The 19,189-nt window shown below is 50.0% G+C and overlaps 1 protein-coding gene across 2 annotated transcripts; it reads right to left on the bottom strand.

The window, feature by feature from the left end:
- Positions 1–1,088: 1,088 nt before the first annotated feature.
- Grpel1 (GrpE like 1, mitochondrial) lies at positions 1,089–7,867 on the bottom strand. Of its 2 annotated transcripts, none has more exons than XM_028882329.2 (4): positions 7,750–7,867; positions 3,933–4,069; positions 2,095–2,176; positions 1,089–1,745 (listed from the first exon to the last, which is right to left on the bottom strand). In XM_028882329.2, the coding sequence occupies exons 1-4, from the start codon at positions 7,862–7,864 to the stop codon at positions 1,399–1,401; spliced, it is 681 nt and encodes a 226-aa protein (XP_028738162.1). In that variant the 5' UTR covers positions 7,865–7,867; the 3' UTR covers positions 1,089–1,398. The 2 variants fall into 2 exon arrangements, with proteins under 2 accessions (XP_028738162.1, XP_028738163.1); XM_028882330.2 differs by having other exon boundaries at positions 3,933–4,095; positions 7,750–7,858.
- Between the last annotated feature and the right edge of the window lie 11,322 nt (positions 7,868–19,189).

Raw genomic sequence — 19,189 nt, 5'->3', positions numbered from 1 at the left:
GAGGACAACTTTGGGAATCCTCTCCCATTGTGGGGGTTCTGGAGATTGAACTCAGGTTGTCAGGCTTGGCAGCAGGTGCTTTTACTGGCTGACTCATCTTGCTGGCCTTTGACATTTTTCTTGAGTCTAACGTGGAAGCTGTGAACAAGGCTGATTACACATCCACGGTTGAGCCTTGTGTGTGCACAGCTATGCAGCACAAAGGAACATTGCCTCTGCTGTGTCAGGCTGCTTCTGTCTAAATAGGTCAAGGCAGCTTAAAGGAGAATGTATGAAGACAGAACCTTCCATTTTGAGATAACTGTATCTTTCAAACTTAATAGCACTCTGCATTTACTGTACTGCCCTGGCTTCTGCACAAGGGTGGAGTCAGTGCCTTACTTGCTTCGGCACAGCTTCCTTTAGATCACCACTTCTGAGTTTTTATTCTGAGCTCTATAGGAATGGAAAACAGGCCTTTTGGCTGGTGGAAGCCTGAAGTCAGCTTCTACCATGTGGCTTTGGCTCCTTTGGTTTTCTCCTATGATCTGTATTGTAACTATATGTAAGTCTAAGGTGTACAACCCAGACATATGCAGCTTCTGTGATGCATGCCTGCAGCTCCAAGCTTGAAGAGCTGTGAACTGAGTAAGCCAGGCTTTCTCCTCAGGAGCTCACCAGATCTCCACTAGATGATAAAATTCAATACTAGAAAACTAGCAAGACAAAAGATGGGATTTTTAATCCTCTTAACAACAATCTGTAAAGTGGAAATGTCTGAAGCATACTAGCTATGCGGCTTTACATTCGAAATGGTCTGTTTTTATAGTGTGTCCTTAGCAACTACTTACCTACAGACGTAAATATTGAGAAGACTGTAAACAGGGAAAAAACTAAGTATGTCCAAGTTCAGGTGTTCACTTCCCAGTTCAAAGGCTGCTATTCACAGCAGCTAAATCCCACCTATGAAGGAACTCGTGCTCTTGAAGGTCTTTGAAGGTCTTAGCTTTGCTGGGAAGAACAGTGTTCCCACTCTGGCCCTTCCCTTCAAGGGAACCCCACCATGCTGAGTGACACCAGCGCTTTGGCACCCAGAGGTAGACCGTGCAGTGCAGATGTAGCCAAAGACCTTTTATTTGTGTAAAGTACTTATCGATTACCAGGTGAACAGATACAGTGCTAGTCACACTGCTCCTGAGGCCCCGCTGGCCTCTTCTGAAGTCGGTGGCACCAAACCCAGTGACCAGGCTCCCAGAGTCCCTGACGCAGTGTGCAAGCAGCTTCGCGTTCTGCTCAGCTTACTTAAGGATTCCAACAAGGCCCGGCGAGGGTCACATGTGTTCACAGATGAGAAATTACAAGCCTACTTTTCGAGTTCTAGCAAGTGACCTACAAAGTCCAGAGCCCTGAGGGAGGCAGCTAAGCTCCCTTCACTACCCCCACCAGAGCTGGCCTGAGGGTACGCCCGTGCAGCTTGTATCCCACCTTACTAACTAGTGCCACAGTGCCTGGCTCTTTCCCCTCCACAGGGGTGTGGAACAAGGCCTCGTGTTCATAAGGGTCGAACTTGGCCCCAATGGGGTCGAGCCTGAGCAAGCCATGTTTTGTGAACACCTTCTGAATCTGGACTTCAGTCATCACCAGCCCTTCATATAGGCTCTTCAGATGAGGGTTGCTGTCGCTGACCTCCTCCTTTGGAACACTCTGGGTTGCCTTTTCCAGGATGTCTGCGACCTCTAATAAGTCCTTGCAGAAACCCTGGATGCCTGCATGGAGGAAGAGAAGATGGTCTCCACTTAGTATCAGATGCATGGGCTCCTCACACAGGGCTGTTCATGATGCCCTGATATGCCATAGAACCACAGAACTTGAGATAACAGGTAATATGTCCTCAGAGAGAGGAGAGGAAGAAAGCACAGGCAGAGAGAGAAATGAGCTTTAACGTGCCCCGAGGCTCCCAAACAAGGGTGTCCCATGCTGACCAGGCAGGCCGCGGCCAGCTGAGAACCAGGAGAGTAAGAATGACAGCAGGAGCTCCGTCTACATCACCATCTACCTGCTAGTCACAGCTGCATCCCTGCTCTCCCCACTCGAGGGACCACAAGGTCTACTTACCATACAACTTGGCCTCCTCCACCAGCTTCTGGCTTCTCTGCCGTAGATTCTCAGTATCTGCCAAAGCTCGTTTGTATTTTTCCTAAAGGAGAAAAAAAAAGGTTATGTTACAAATGTGTGAGAAAGCCATTCTGATTTTGAACTGATTATATAATAAACTCTAAATTAGGACATAAGTAAAATTTGCTATTTAAATGAGATTTTAGACAAAACCAGGACAGTTTAAGAAGAGTAAATTTACACCTTGCTGGTGTCTCCAGGAGGCAGAGAATAATGTGAGAGACTCCTACCCAAGGGCACAGTGGGGGAGAGCCCGAGGTCCTTATGTGCTCATGCCTTCATCATCCCTCAGGGGAGAATGCTACTTTCCTGTTCAACCTGAAGGTGTCAGAGCACATCACTGGGGGTCACCTACCTCAGTTCCCTGCCTCCCTGGAGGGGAAGGAAGATCACATGGGAGGAAATCTCAAAGAGGCCATGCCCAGCCAAATAATTACTGGGACCAGAGATAGGACAGATCTCCACTGTCCCCATCGCCACCATTTCTGACCATCTCTAGTTCAATATCCACTGGTGGACTCCAGAGGTCTCTACAATACCTCTGACCTCCATTTTCAGTCTGTCATGGAACAAGGCTCTATGGCAGCTTGTCCTGGTCTAGCCTTGGTAACTTGGGAAATCCCACTAGCTTTTGTGTCTCAGTTTTCTCATCTATGAAGGTAGCATGGTTGAGGATTAACAAGAGTTCAGCACAGTGCCAGCCATATAAGTGTGACGCCACCAATTGCCCCCACACTTACAGAACTTAACTGCTGCCTGTTTTTTTTTAATTTACTTATTTTTATGTGCATTGGTGTTTTGCCTGCATGTATGTCCGTGTGAGGATACCAGATCCCCTGAAACTGGAGCTACAGACAGTTATGAGCTGCCATGTGGGTTCTGGGAATTGAACCTGGGTCCTTTGGAAGAACAGCCAATGCTCTTAACCACTGAGCCATCTCTCCAGTCCCTGCTGCTTACTTTTCAACACGGATTGATAATTGCTATCACTGACTCCCACATTCAACTCCTGTACATAATTTTCTAGTTCCCTTCCTAAATCCCAGCTTTATCACACCAAGTGTCCCTCATTTGTATGCAAGACCCTGTAGTCCTTTTTTTTTTTTTTTGAGACAAGGTTTCCCTATGTAATAGCTTTGGCTGTCCTGGAACTCACTTTATAGACCAGGCTGACCTCGAACTCACAGAGATCCACCTGCCTCTGCCTCCCGAGTGCTGGGATTAAAGGCATAGTTTTACCATAACAGAGACTTCCCGGGTCAGAAGCAGAGCCAGAGGGTTTGGATCTAGTCCCTGTTTGGCAGTTAGTTTGCCAGCTGGGCCCACAGCAGGCAGTACACAAGTGATTAAATGTCTTTGTCTGCGCCATGTCACCTGTGAACTTGGAAGCTGTCGTGTGGACCATGCAGGGAACAATTCAACAGTGTTTACACTGAGGGTCTGTGGTGGTTTGAAAGAAAATGGCCCCCAAAGGAAGTGGCACTGTTAGATGTGGCCTTGTTGGAGGAAGTGTGTCACTGTAGAGGTAGGTTTTGAGGTTTCATCCATGCTCAAGACACGCCAGCGAGACAGTCCACTTCCTGTTGCAAGATGTAGGACTCTCAGCTACTTCTCTAGCACCATGTCTGCCTGCATGCTGCCATGTCCCACCATGATGCTAATGGACTGAACCTCTGAACTGTAAGCGAGCCTCCTCAACTAAATGTTTTCATTTTTAAGAGCTGCCATGGTCATGGTGTCTCTTCATAACAACAAAAACCTTAAGACAGGGTCCTTACCATGGTCTCCCTCAGCTGCTCTTCCAGCTTAACCTTCTCTTCCAGGACAGTCTTGTCTGCAGAGGGTGGCTCTGTCTTCGGCTCACAATGGCCCAAGTCCTCTTCCAGGCCCTGGCCATTATTCTTCTGTTTCGTAGCTGTGCACAACAAGCGAGGAGAAGGCCTAAGGAAAAGCCCACACATAAGAAGTGAAGACAGCCTAAAGACAGACATAAGATTTTAGAAGTTTGCGCCTTTGAGATGGCTCAGTGGGCAAGGCCACTGGCTTCCAAGCCTGACAACCAGAGTTCTAGTCCAGAGGACCCACATAGTAGAGAGAACCAATTCCCCACAAGATGTCCCAATTTCCACACATGCACATGTATGATATGCATCTCTCTTCCCCAACAGAGTAAATGTTTAAAAAAAAACGAATTTGGGTAATTTCAAAGTATTTGCTACAAAAGACTTATCTCAGACTTAACAAAAGCAATTGTAACACACAAAATACATATGTTGTGGGGCTGGGGAGGTGAGGTGGCTCAGTAGGTAAAGTCCCTGCAGTGCAAGCACAAAGACCAGAGCCCCCCAGAACCCACATAAGAAAGCTGAGCATGGAGGTACAACTGTAGCCCTCGTCTTGTGGCAGGGACAGGTAGACCCCTGAAGCCCGCTGGCCAGCCACCCTAGTTGAATCATGAGCTTCAACCTAGGTCACTGGGTCAAGGTGCTTGCCACCAAGCCAGCCGTGGCATGAGTTCAATTCCCAGGACCTATATGATGGAAGGGGAGAACTAATTTCTGCAAGTTGTCCTCTGAATGCCACACATTTACTGTGGCAGCTACCCACAACAAGTAAGTCAATGGGACAGTGGGAAGATACCTGACGTTGACCTTGGGCTTTCCCCATGTGCTCACACTGCACACACCACAACAAAGAATGTGGGTGCCTTTTTATGTGTCCGTATGAGTATGCCACCTGAGTGCAGGGTCCTAGGAGGCCAGAAGAAGGTAGCAAACCCCCTGGAGCTAGTTACAGGTGGCTGTGAATTGTCCACCCTGAGTGCTGGGAACTGCAGGTGGGTCCTGTGGAAAAGCAGCACTCTTAACCACTGACCCATCTCTTTAGCCCTGGCCCCATCCTGAGTCGTTACCTAACAGCACATGGCATAGGTAGCTGTGGCTGTTCTACTACACTGTGCTAATGCACTCTGATACCCACTAGCTAACAGGATCACCTGACAACACAGTCATAGAAAGCAGCCCTGTCATTAAGTGACTTATGACTATTTATATAGTATTCCCTACCTCTTCATGTATTCTACGGTGTCTCCTTGAGTCCAAGCACCTAGACCCCTTTCATGGCACAAGACCCACTTTGCATCCTGCTGATGACAGTGGCCTGAGCAGAAATCCTTTCATCAGACAGAAAAAGTAAACACCCAAAATACTGTGGTTTCTGTGATGACTGGAGTCATGGCTGCAGGAGGCCCAGAGCAGAGAGAACCAGGAGACTTAGAGGACCCCACTTTGTAACCTTGGCTGGCTTGAATTCACTATGTAGAACAGGTTGGCCCCAGAATCAACAGAGCTCTGCCTGCCTCTGCCTCCCAAGTGCTGGGATTAAAAGTGTGGCCCACAATGTCCAGCAAGCTGACTAGAGGAGATAATGTATTGCTATTATATTTAACTATGTGTAAGTATGTCCCCGTATGTGTCTGTGTAAGTGTATGCCACCTGAGTGTGGGTGCCCATGAAAGCCAAAGCCATGGGATACTTTAGAGCTGGAGTTACAGGTGGCTGTGATCTGTCTAGTGTGGATGCTAGGAACTGAACTTGGGTCCTCTACAAGAGCAGTGAACACTCTTAACCACTGAGGCTTCTCTCCAGGCCCTGGCTTTCTTTCTGATGTCTTTATTTATTCGGAGATTGAGTCTGGCAGTAAACTTGCAATCCTCTAGCCTCAGTCTTCCAAGTGCTGGGATTGCTGATCCACAAAGGGCTCTGCAGGCCAGGTCAGCTACAGGAGTAAGGTGGATAGGAGAGATGCATTTCAGGAACTGGGTTATCACGTGAACAGAGGAATGGAAAAGGGAGTACATGTGCTGTGCAGGGGAAATGGAAAGAGAAGTCCAAATGAATCCTGGAAGTAAGCCAGAAGAGAGGCATGGGATCCCCTTGGAGCTGGAGTTACAAGTGGCTGTGAACCACCCAGTGTGGGTGCCGGGCACACTAGGTCTTCCACAAAAGCAGCCAGTGTTTTTAACCACTGAACCCTCTTTCTGGCCCCAGCAGTGACTTTTTATCTTACTTTTCCTTTCATGCTATTTGAAAAGCTAAGAATCTGGGCTGGAGAGTTGGCTCAGTGGTCAAGAACTCTTGTTACTCTTGCAGAGGACCTGAGTTTGATTCCCAGTACCTACACAGCAGCTAACAACTATCTAACTGTAACTTCAATTCCAGGGTATCTGACACTTCCTCCTGGCCTCAGAGGGCACCAGACGTGCATCTGGTATGTACATGCACATACGTACAGGCAAAACACCCATACATATAAAAACAAAACAAAACAGAGCCTAATTTTTGAAAAGCAAAATTAAACTAAGAATATAAAAACCTGCTCTCACTATGAATTATTTCCAGCCCTGGGGGTGACAATTACAGCCTTTTGGCAGGTCAGCTTTGCTGTACAGATCCTTTCGTCTATGGAATTCCTAGGGCTGTGTCCCAGAGGGAAGAGGGCAGGCAAGCTTAGGGATACTATGGGAGCTATGACTAACAGCCATACAGCTCTCTGGCCTCCTCCTAGGGCATCCTTTCTTCAAAACCACCATTTCAGGGACAGATATGAACCAAGTTTGGGTGCAGAGAGTGGGAGGTTAGGGTGAGGGACTGCCTTCCTGTCAATTAACTCCAAATGCATCACCATAAATGAGAAGTGCTTCCACAGCAATATTCCAGAAGGCTGCTTTGCTCCCGGCTCTTTGCATAATGTAAGCCAGTTTTCATCTTGTCACCTTTTAAGAGATCATCCACCTGCTTGCCCTCACCAGATGAAAAGACCAGCTCTCATTCTACCCAGTTTCCACAAGATTCAGGCAAAGTCGCTTTTCATTAACCAATAACTTGGTCCTAGCAGGGAACAAGTAAACATACTAAGTATTTGCCTAATTTTGGAGGTGTGACTCAAAAGCCTGAGGCCACGGGTTAAGGTAAAGATGGCAAAAAAGGCACATTTGCCTAAATAAACCGCGCACACACTGGCTTTGCTGCTCCTCGGACCTCACATTCCCCGAAGGCCAAAAGTGGAGAAGGACTGTGAAGGGCTGTGGAAAAAGCCCGTAAACCGGGCAGCATACATCCTGCTCTGGAGCATGCTTGAGATGGCCCCGGCCCTGAACTGCGTAACTGCAGCTACCTACCAGTATTAGCAACCCCAGCCCCTGCGCAGGCAGGCTTCTGACCTTGGGCAAGTCTCTGGTTTCTGGGGTTGTCTTTTGCAATCACAGGAGGGGTGGTGCCCCGTTCCCATGAGCATGAGGTGCGTCGCCAGGAAAGCAAGTGGCGGAACCTTCCCCCAGACATATCGCTGCAGAGCCTGGATCCCCACGCTTACGTCCCAGCGGCCCTGCTCCTCGGCTCTCGAGCCCAGTTCAGACAGCGCCGCACCGCAGATCCCGGGACTCCCGCGAGGAGAAGCCAGGCACGGGGACCCGGCTGTGAGGACGAGGCTCCACGGCGCAAGGACTGGCTGTGGGGACTCCAGATCGCTGTCAAGGCCGCAGCCAGAGCTCTCGGCAGTGAGTGGGGCCGACGCGGAGGAGCAGCACTCTCTTACCTGAGAGACAGCGCCAACGCCGGGAGACTGCGCCGCGCCAGCCGCACGCACCGAGCCGCCATGACTGCCCCCGCGGCTGCGTCACTGCACCCACACTGAGCATGCGCGGAAGCATTTACGCCAGCTTCCCTACCCACTTGCTGCCTCTCAACTAATCCGTGACCAGTGTTGCTTTGATGGACAACTATATCCACCTGTAATTGCTAGTCGTGACGTACAGTTTCCCCGCCCCTTCTCCCCCGGGTGGGCGAGGACTGAGGCTTCTGGGAGCTCCGGAAGGTGAGGAGGTGAAAGGTGAAGGGGGCGGGGGCCGGAGCCTCTGTGGGCGGGGCGCAACAGGGGCAGCCAATGGGGAGGAAGAGCGCGGGGGCGGGGCGGGCGGCGGTGGGCGGGCCGACGGGCCCAGGCAACCTGTGTAGGGTGGGTGGTGCTCGCTTAAAGCTCCCGCTGCTATTGGTGTGGGGAACGTGGGAGGACCGGGAAGGGATCGGGGTGGGGGAAGGGGGGTGGAATGGGGGGGTGGGGGGGGATGAGCGGGGTGATGGATATCTTTGGCAAGTCTGCCGCAAGCGTGTGTGTCAGCAGGCTGTCTGTGGAAGACCCGAGGAACATGCATGGCTTGGTTTTGTGCCTTCAGTCATCTCCAGTTTTCTCAGAACGCGACACAAGCAAATGAACTAGCAGCAGTATGTTCAGGAGAGCTTCGAGGATACGGGTGCAAAAGTTTGGTCAGTGCTCTGGGGGAGGGATGCAGTGCTGAGAGTCTCCGGAGGACGCCTCCTGTCCTGTCCAGGTCTGCATCTGCTTCCTTCCTCCTCATCCTCCCTCACATCCCGAGACCGAATGCCTTGTCCGTGGATTAGAGCCTGCGTGTACACTCGAAAGGGCCCAAACTCTAATTATTTAGCCTCGCTCTTATTGAAGTCATTTGCTCAACGTATGCTACTGTTTGCCAGGGGTGGAGCATGTCCACACGAAAGCACAGCTCTCACCTCAAAAGGTGTAAGTTTATTCTGAAGCCGATTATAAGTGACCCTGGCCCAGAAACAGTTTTAGGACAGCTCAAATTCTATGTTCCAACGTGAAAGCAGTTTCAGTTTGTAGAGCAGCAGAACAAAGAAAGCCATAATTCAAGACATAAAGTACACTGGTGGGAGGGAACGTTAAGTATGTGATAACAACAAAGCAGAGAAATCTTAGCTGTAGGCCCCAGATGCTATCTGTTAGCACTCTTAGTCCTTTGATTGGTGGAGAGTAGTGTTTTGTTACTACATTACCAAGATTTTAATCTGTGTATCAGAATGTTAGGTCTGACACAGAGTGGGGCAGGGAAAAACTGTTTAATGGACTAAAGACAGGCCAAGATAAATTGTAATTAGGCTCTGGACCTGCAGCGTTCCAGCCTCTCCACAGTCACTGGGGTTTTACTCAGTTAATCATCCTCTGCAAACAGTTTCCAGGGATCCTGGTTCACTGATGTTTTCTAGAACAACTGACCTGATTCATTAATTCATTAGGGCAGAGAGAAGGGGATGGGGGGGGTGATGAGGGACAGAGAGGGTGTGCTGTTAGCACACTAGTGAAATTAAAAGACATAATCGTGTCTGTGGCACTTGATTGTGACAGAACAAACAACTGAAAAGGGCAGGGTGTGAAAAGGGACTTGAGTGTGACGGGTATCAGATGATAACATGGCACCACTGGCCCTTTCGTTAGGGAGTGATATGGCCTGGTGGTCAGGGCTCTGAGTGGAGCTATTTATAGTAAATTGTCATATTGTTTGGGAATAGAGTTAAGAATACTCTAGTTTTAAAAGGTGAGGCTTCTCGAAAGACCGTGGGGAAACGCTGACGGTGCTGAAGCCGGTGGTGACTACTGTGGGGCTTAGACAATTTTCTTTGGAAATTTTCTGGAATAAGACTTAAAACATCCTGTGGTTTTCTCTGGCAGTAACCAGGTCACCCAATTGCACCCATCCTGACTGTGGTTATTCTTCAATCTTGGGTCTTATTTGTTGTGAGGCTTCGAAGAATGGTAATGTCCATGACTCGCACATCCATCTGCAGAGACAGATGACAGTTATAACTGCTGTGTGGGGACAGGCAAGTATGGCTCTTCCCAGGGGTGAGGCCCGTGGGGACCCTGAACAGCTTCTCAGTACAGGGTACAGGGTTCTTCCACTAGGAGGCCTGCCTGCCTGTGCTGCCACCTGGTGACCCACTCAGGAACTTCCTCCAGAAGCTGCCATCTTGGGCAGTTCCACCGTCCCCCTGACATCCAGAATTTCACCATCCACCTGGCCAGTAATCTGCAGATGGAGGTGGAGCTGCCTGGAGAAAACACTTAGGTCGGCTGTCTGAGTTCACGGTCAGCAGTAGTCAGGGCAGTCCAGCGTGGCTAGGAATGCAGGAAGAGCAAAGGAAAACGTGGGGTGGACCTAGAGAGGATAGAGTGGTGTTTATAAAGAAAAACAGTCCTCAGAAGGTCGTGCAGATGGCTCAACAGCATGACTGTGGGCGTGATATGCATTATAGCAGAAGGCCTGCTCTGTGCCAGGCTCTCTAAGATGTCCTCTTGTGGGTCAGCCCCAGGACTCATTGGGGAGAGGAACAGTTAGTTGGCCAGGTTAGGTGACTCGCACAGCAGAGCTCTTGGATATTTCTCCACGCTGACCCAGCATACACTGGGGTGGGAAACAGAACCAGTGCCTGTCTCACGACGGTGTCTGTTGCTGCCTTCAGTGGCATGGTGATGCCTTAGTTAAGGGGTGGCTCTTCATCCCCCTCATGCAACCTGGAGGTCAGCCAGTTTGGAGACACCTGGGATTGATGGTTATCTTCGTTAGCAACCTGACTGGATTTGGAATGACTTAGAGGGGACACTTCAGGGTGTGTCTGTGATGGTGTCTCTAGAGATGTTTAACTCACGGGAGAGCCACTCTAAATGTGAGTGGCACCATCCCATGGATTGAAGCCAAGGCTGAATGAAAGAAAAGGAGAAAGCCTGAAGAGCACCAGCCGTCATCTCTCTCCTGCTTCCTGGTCCATGGAAATGTGAGCGGGCAGTCTCAAGCTCCTGCCTCGGGCCTTCCTCACCAGGATGAACTAGAACCCAGATGAACCCTTCTTCCCTCAATGTGTTCTCCGGTGCTTTGCCACAGCAATGGAAAAGATAATTGGTACAATAGCAATAGCAGGCAATTATGAAGATGGACTCCAAGGATCGGCTGGGCAAGGATGCCTTACCCAGCATTCAACCAGACACTAATCTAGAGGCTGCTGGGCAGGAGCTTGCACTGTGTATCAGTGTCCCAAGTCCATTGTTCTTGAGGTATTGAGTAACTTGGACGTTTGAGGTTTTGAGCCCTTTAAAGGCAGCAGAAAGTGGGGTCCAGGTGAAGTCTGGAGGAGAGCTAGAATCGCTGCCGCTGTCCCACCACATTCTCCCTACCATAAATGTTTGCCTCATCACAGGCCAAAATCAATGGAGCCAAGGGGCCAGCGGTGAAACCACAGAAATCATGTGAGGAATAGGCCTTCCCTCTTTCAGTTGGTTGTCTCGGGTATTTTATCACAGCCATGGAAAGCTGACCACACAGGGCCTCCAACAAAACCCACTGATGGACCCTACTCCTCAGTGCATTTTGGAGAAGAAAAATTCCAAAAGAGGTAATGTGGGAAGCAGGGTTTCCACCTGTCTAGGGCTAGGAAGGCAGGAGGATGTGGCCGGAGGGCTCTCATGGACCAGCCCTGCCTCCCTTGATGAGTGCAGGGATGGACCTCTGACCTCCCTGCTTCCTGTGATGTTACCCTGCCTGCATTTGCCAGTTCCTCTGCTTGTGATCCTCTTTCCCGAATGCACTATGGGCATGAAGCCTGACATGGAGTATAATCTTTTTTTTTTTTTTTTTCTTGTTTGAGACAGGCTCTCATGATGTCGTTGTGACTGGCCTGGAACTCAGAGAGATAGCCTGCCTTTGCCTCCATAATGCTGGGATTAAAGGTGTGTCCCACACTAGTGGAATCAGTGTTTAAAGATGAAATCTGGCCATCTGAGTTTGATGGATCCTACAGTGGGTGGATAGAACCAACTCCTGAAAGTTGTCCTCTCATGTCCACACATTCACACAATGACAGCCAATTTAAAATAAATCTAAAAGACAACATTTTAATAGAAAGGTATATTTCTTTATAGTTAATTTCAGGTGCGTTTGCTTCCTGTACTTGCCAAGAGCAACCTAACGTAGCCTCTGAGAGCTACTGCCACCTTGTGGCCACATCTTTATTCTATTTTTGTCTTACCGGTCTTCAATCCTGTTAAAGACTCTTTGTTGCCACTTAAATTTGTTTTTAGTCTGTTAATAGTGTGTGTGTGTGTGTGTGTGTGTGTGTGTGTGTTTACATGTTTGCATGAATAAACGTGTGCTCGTGCTCACAGGCGTGTGCATACCTATGTGTGTGCATGAAGAGACCAGAGGCGGCATCAGATGTCACTCCTCGGGAATAGTCCCCCTGTTACAATCATGGTGCTACTTCCAGCTTTTTATGTGGATTCTGGGGATGGAACTCAGGTTTCATATCTGTGCAGCAAGCACTTGACCTACTGAGACATCTCCCCAGTCCCCATTAAATTCTATTTTTGAAGTAGCTTCTTGGTCAGCTCTGTCCTCTACGTGACATGCCTTCCATAATTTACATCTCATTTCATTTTCTTATCGTATTGCATTTGCCTTGATTTAATGTTGATATTTTAAAAATTGAAACCTTTATTATTTTGTCCTATTTGGGGGATAGGGTCTCACCATGTAGCCCAGGCTGGCCAAGATCTTGACACCCTTCAAGCTTATTTTAAGAAATCCTTCGTTTATTTGGATGCATACAAATTGTGCTTATTGCTGGGGTGTTATGCGACACTGTCACACATGCACACATTGTGTGACATTAGACCATGGTAAGCCTGCCTCTTGTCTCTAATGTTCATTAGTTCTTTGTTGTGAAACTAAAACATTTTTGGGGAATACAGTTGTGAGGGAGGTTGGCCCCCTCAGAGTACAGGATATACCCAGACACCAAATTCTTAGCACAAAGGAGATTATTACCCTGCAGGGGCAAGCAGTGGGGGGTGCGGGTGGTGGGGGTGGGTTGGGGGAGGCTGCAAAGGCAGTAGCAGCAGCAGCAGCAGCAGCAGCAGCAAGTGCAAGCAAGCAGGAGCAAGCGTTTCTGCATAGGGTGAGTTGGTAAATACTGCCTGGGCATGTTGGCCAAATAATGAATTTTCATGGTTGGACCTTGGTGTTTTGTCTCAGGAATGAGTCAGTGGCCAAATAAGGGAGTGGACCTTGGGCGCTAGCTTTAGGGGTGTAACCTAATGGTTTTTAGCAAGGGGAAGAAGGGTAAAAGGAGAAACCTGTCCAGGCCGTTCAGCCATGCTTGGGCCTGTTAGTCCTTCCACAGCCTAACAGTATTGTTATTATCTAGTCACCCTGTGGGGTGGCACTTGTTCCCCCCACAAGTGTTCATGGTCCATCTTCTCCTCTACATTCAAATGGCGTTGAATTGTGGCGATGATGGTGTCCACCCTGCCTTGTCTCTGACGTCAGTGAGGTCGGTTCGAAGCTTCCTGCTATGGCCCTTGCTGTCAGCTCCCAGTGTTAAAGGGCACGCTGCTCAAACATGTCCGTGACACCTTCCCGTCATGCCTGTGCCCTTCTTTAAGTCAGCCATCCTCTCCTGGGATGACTTCACCGAGCTTTTACCTCTCCTCGCTTTCACTCTCTACAGCCCTCTCCCAGGTCTTCCCCACCAAACAGACTGAGTTCCCACACAGAATCACAAGTCAGCTCATGTCTCTCTTACTCACAGCCTGCTGCTGGCTTTGCATCACACCTAGCACACCAGGACCTCAGAGAGGGCTCCGTGGAGAGGCTGAGGTGGAGGGGTGAGGTGAGTTCTGTGGAGGTGGAGGGGTGAGGTGGGCTCTGTGGAGAGGCTGAGATGGAAGGGTGAGGTGGGCTCTGTGGAGAGGAGAGAAGGGTGAGGTGGGCTCTGTGGAGAGGCTGAGATGGAGGGTGAGGGGGGCTCTGTGAGAGGCTGAGATGGAAGGGTGAGGTGGGCTCTGTGGAGAGGCTGAGATGGAGGGGTGAGGTGGGCTCTGTGGAGAGGCTGAGATGGAGGGGTGAGGTGGGCTCTGTGGAGAGGCTGAGATGGAGGGGTGAGGTGGGCTCTGTGGAGAGGCTGAGGTGGAGGGGTGAGGCGGGCTCTGTGGAGAGGCTGAGATGGAGGGGTGAGGTGGGCTCTGTGGAGAGGCTGAGATGGAGGGGTGAGGTGGGCTCATGTGGCTTGCCCATCCATTGGCCATTGTTTGCTTTGTAAAGAGTGTTACTGGAACTGGTGGTGCTCATCCACTGGGAGAGGGCTGTGTACGGCTTTGTCTGCAGCACTAGGATGCAGAGCACGGGCCATGAAGAGAGTGCAGGAATTGCCCTCTGCTCCTCATTAAAGTTTGTGACCCCGAGAGTCAAATGCAGCTAAATTCACACTCGGGGCAAAGGGTGTCCCACCCGCAGGTATCACTGAAGAAGGTGCCGCTGTGTCTCTGTAAGGCGGAAATGAAGTCCTGGACACAGCAAAGTGTAAATGAATGGGGGCCTAGAAATGCCTGGCAGCCAGTCATGCCTGTCCCCTCCGTAGCCACCAGATCTGGGGAGCACCGAGGAGGGGAGCGGGCCCATCAGTTGCTCAGTTAGATGCCTTGGTGCCGCAGTCTAGGCTGTCTGGCCACTGCAGTCCCTTTGCCCAAACTCGAGTGACCCTCCTTCCACAGCTGCCATCCTTTCAATAGTACACAAGCCCCTCCACCTCAGCCTCTCCACAGAGCCCGCCTCACCCCTCCACCTCAGCCTCTCCACAGAGCCCGCCTCACCCCTCCACCTCAGCCTCTCCACAGAGCCCGCCTCACCCCTCCACCTCAGCCTCTCCACAGAGCCCACCTCACCCCCCCATCTCAGCCTCTCCACAGAGCCGCCTCACCCCTCCATCTCAGCCTCTCCACAGAGCCCGCCTCACCCCTCCACCTCAGCCTCTCCACAGAGCCCGCCTCACCCCTCCACCTCAGCCTCTCCACAGAGCCCGCCTCACCCCTCCATCTCAGCCTCTCCACAGAGCCCGCCTCACCCCTGCACCTCAGCCTCTCCACAGAGCCCACCTCACCCCTCCATCTCAGCCTCTCCACAGAGCCCGCCTCACCCCTCCATCTCAGCCTCTCCACAGAGCCCGCCTCACCCCTCCACCTCAGCCTCTCCACAGAGCCCGCCTCACCCCTGCACCTCAGCCTCTCCACAGAGCCCGCCTCACCCCTCCACCTCAGCCTCTCCACAGAGCCCGCCTCACCCCTCCGTATCAGGCCCTCCACAGACCTGCAGGCTCCCACGCTTCCTGCCATGCTGATGATAGACTAAACCTCGGAACCTGTAGGGCAGCCCCAATGAAATGTTTTCCTTATAGGAGTTGCCACGGTCATAGTGTCTCTTCACAGCAATAAAACCCTAACTAAGACAGTAAGCAACTCAAAACAGCTTCAGGAAGTCCCTGAAACTGACCAGATTCACTAGGCCCCTCCCTGCCAGAGAGTGCCCCAGAGGAAAAGTGCTGAGCTGCTGGAAGACTCTCAGACTGAGAGACCAGCTGCCTGGAAGAAACAGAAACCGGCTCAGCTTCCTGGAAGAGCTTTAGACCAGCTGAGGCACCTGGAAACGACACTCTCCAACCTGTTGAGCTGCCTGCAGGCTGTGCAGTGTGCTCCAGGTTTCCAGCTTTTGTGAGCTCTGACCCATGCTGGGGTGGGCTTTGGTGATGCGGCTGTTTTTGAGTCATCTCTGCTCCTGTAAGTAACCCCTCACCCATATTCCTGTGAGCAAACCCAACAAAACTCATTGATTCACCAAACTGGACTTCGGTGGTCTCCGTACTTTAGTCTGTCATGGGTTCCCTATCTGGGGAGAGTAGCTGTGTGTGTTGAATCTCCCCCCTCCGCCCCCCAAAAAAGTTTTGTCACTCAACAGGTGCTAACATCCCAAAGCCTGGGGTGCTGGGATACAATAAAAAGGGAAAGTCAGTCAGCCCCTCTCTGTTTCTCCCTCCCTGCCTCCCCCTCTCTCTTCCTCTCTCCCCACCTTCCTCCTTCCAGGCTTTCTTGCTTCTTTGAGGTAAGCGGACTTTCCACAGCTGCAGCCACCAAGATGTTCTCCTCACCACAGGCTCACAACAGAGCCAAGACCTGAACCCTAGTGTTTGGGTGGGAGCTCCACCTCAACCCCTGGCAGCCCTAGACCCAAGGAGTCTGGAAGGTTTGGAAGGAGTCTGGTGGAGGATCCACCTCAACTCCCCTCCCCTATCTCTTTCCCTAAACCCACCCCTTCTAAGCCCGCAGACACAGCTCCTCCCCAAGAGAGGCTCGAGACCACTCCCACAGGGTATGTAAGCTGCATCCCAGAAAACAGACACGTGGTTCTTTTGGTCTCCTCCCTGAGGGGCCTAGAACCACCTGGGAATGCCCATTCAACCTGGGCTTTTCCAAATTCAGTCTGATTCGCTTTGCTGTGTCGGTAGAGAGGCCTTCAGGGTGCCAACACTTATCACCTAGGAACCATGAAACAAATCCAACAGTCCCTCTAAGGTGTTCCTGGTCAGTGCTCCTCAGCCTTCCTAATGCTGCCACCCTTTGATACAGTTCCTCACGTGGCGGCGACCCCCCCACACACACCATAAATTATTTTCATTGCTACTTCATAACTGTAACTTTGCTACTGTTATGAATTGTTATGTAAATACCTGTGTTTTCTGATGGTTTTAGGTGACCCCTGTGAAAGGATCATTACCCACAGGTTGGGAACCGCTGTTACATACTTGTCACTGAGATGGGAAACTGAGGAAACCCGCATGGTCCAGAAGAGAAGAGCAGTTAGCAGAAACCTGGCAAGCTCTCCCTGTAGTGTCCTTCCTGATGATGCTTTTCAAGTTGTGACAGCCTGGGTGGGGTGGGGAGCCCCCCAGAGGTGATCTGTGGGTAGTGGCAAGTTTTCTTTTCTTTGGACTTAGCTATATTCCACTCTTGGAGATGCACATACATTATTTTTAAATTAAAGGTTATGTTCTCCACAATCCCTGCACAGTGTGTGTGTGTGTGTGTGTGTGTGTGTGTGAGAGAGAGAGAGAGAGAGAGAGAGAGAGAGAGAGAGAGAGAGAGAGAGAGCGCCAACCTTATACAGCTAAATTGAAGCTGGCAGATGGGGGCTGTCTCCATGCAGGCCCCTCCCAGGACACCTGCAACCTGATTTCCTGGAGAGCTGTCTAACTCTTCCACAGTTCTGGAACAATATGTATGTATAAGACCCATGTTCCTCACAGATACTGAGTTCTACCCACACTACACTACTCAGTTTTCCTTCTACCTAAAACCTCTCAGGGCTGCTCGGGTCTACAAGGTGGCTTTCATTGCCCTGTTATCTTGTTGAATGATTGAATTCATCTGACCCCCGTCCAAAGGCATTTAAAATGGTTCCAGTTCTTACCAGCCAGGCATAATGGCTTATGCCTTTAATGCCAGCACCAGGGAGGCAGAGGCAGGGTGTATTGCTATGAGTTCAAAGCTAGGCTGGTCTACATAGTGAGTTCTGGAACCAGAGCTACATAGTGAGACCCTGTCTCAAACAAAACAAAAGTTTCCAATTCTTTTGAAAATACATCCATATACTAAAATTATGGAGGTGGTACAGAATTGTTTTTGAGACTTCTGGTTGTCCAGAATATAGAGAGCAAAAACCTAAAGGAAGCCCGTATGAGAAAAATGGCCTTCACCACAAATGCTTCCAGGTGAACCAGATATTAACATAGGAAGGACTGACTGTGGCCTCTGCCTCATGTTGGCTCAGAAAGTCCCTTCCACGCAGGTGTAGATCTGTGTGGGAGGTGAAAACGAAAAGCTCCTAAACCTTGAAAGGGCTGCTCATCCAGCGAGCCAAACTCATACCATATCATACCATAATGATAATATCCATAATCAACTGGCAAAATAAGAACTTCTGTCATCAAAGAAGGTGGAAAAAACTGTTCTGTTTTTGTTTTTGTTTTCATTTTCCCCAAGACAGAGTTTCTCTATGTACCCCTGACTGCCCTGGAACTCACTTTGTAGGCCAGGCTGGCCTTAAACTCACAGAGATCTGATTTCCTCTCCCTCCAGAGTGTGTGCCACCACTGCCCAACTTGAGAGAAACTCTTAGTCTGAGGGTTCGTTGGTTATAGCTGTAATCTGTGTGAGGACTCGTGTCCAGAAGTAGAGTCATAGTTCACAGAGGACAGAAAGCCCACGGAGGGTTGGTGCACTTCACAGAAGGTGTGTTAGTCATTTTTCTTGTTATCTGACAGAACAACTCAAGGAAGAGCTTCTTGTGGCTCTCAGTTGGAGAGTACAGTCCATCATGGCGGGGAAGGCATGTGCCTACAGTCAGAAAGCAGAGTCATGAAGGCCGGTGCCAGCTAGCTTTCTCCTCTTTCTTCAGTCTAGGCCTGCAGTCCACCTCCCTTAGACAAATCTAGAAACTCCCTGGCAAATATGCCCAGCAGTTTGTTTACGTGTTGAGTCTAAATCTCATCAAGTTGACAGTCGGAATGAACCATCACACAAGGAGATTGGCACAGAACATGGAAAAGTGCTGAATTTCATCAACCATGAACAAGGTGCAAACAAAACCACAATTGAAATGAGAAAGCAGCATAATGTGGGATGTCACCTTGAGCAATTGCGTTTGGGGTTATTTGTTATGCAGCTGTTGCTAGCCAGTGCAGTCATCTGGGGAGGGCTTTAGGAATGTTTCAGAGGGATGAAGGGGTACCTTTGGGAGTCAGGTTTTTAAAGACTTATTTTTAAATGATGTGTATGTGGGAGGGGGCTGTAGATGGGGGTGCAAGTACAGGAGGAGTCCAGAGGGCATCAGACCCCTTGGAGCTGGAGTAGCAGGTGGCTGTGAACTCCCTGATGTGGTTGGGTACTAGGAACTGAATTTGGGTCTTCTGCAAGAGCAATACGTTCTCTTAAGCCCTGGATCACTTCTCCAGCCCACTGGGGTTCATGGTTTTAGAGCTGACTGTATCTTCTATTCAGAGCTAGTGTAAAGCCAGGCAAAGGCAGGGCACACTGTAACCCCAGCACTGGGAGACTAGGCAGGAGGACTGTGAGTATGAGGAAAGTCTGGGCTACATAGTGAGACATGTCTTTAAAAAAAAAAAAAAAAAAAAAAAGCATTGAAATCATTAACGTTTTTGGAGAGCTTTTTACTTTAATTGAATTTTATCATAATGGCTCTGATCTCCACTCTCCGTGGCTGAGGCTGACTCTGCTTTGATCTGCAGATTTTGTCCCATCCCTGGTGAGCTCGGGCCACTCT

Source organism: Peromyscus leucopus, chromosome 10 (assembly GCF_004664715.2).
Source record: "Peromyscus leucopus breed LL Stock chromosome 10, UCI_PerLeu_2.1, whole genome shotgun sequence".
NCBI lineage: Eukaryota > Metazoa > Chordata > Mammalia > Rodentia > Cricetidae > Peromyscus > Peromyscus leucopus.
The sequence above is the reverse complement of the archived record's forward strand: the minus strand, read 5'-3'. Positions and strand labels throughout refer to the sequence as shown.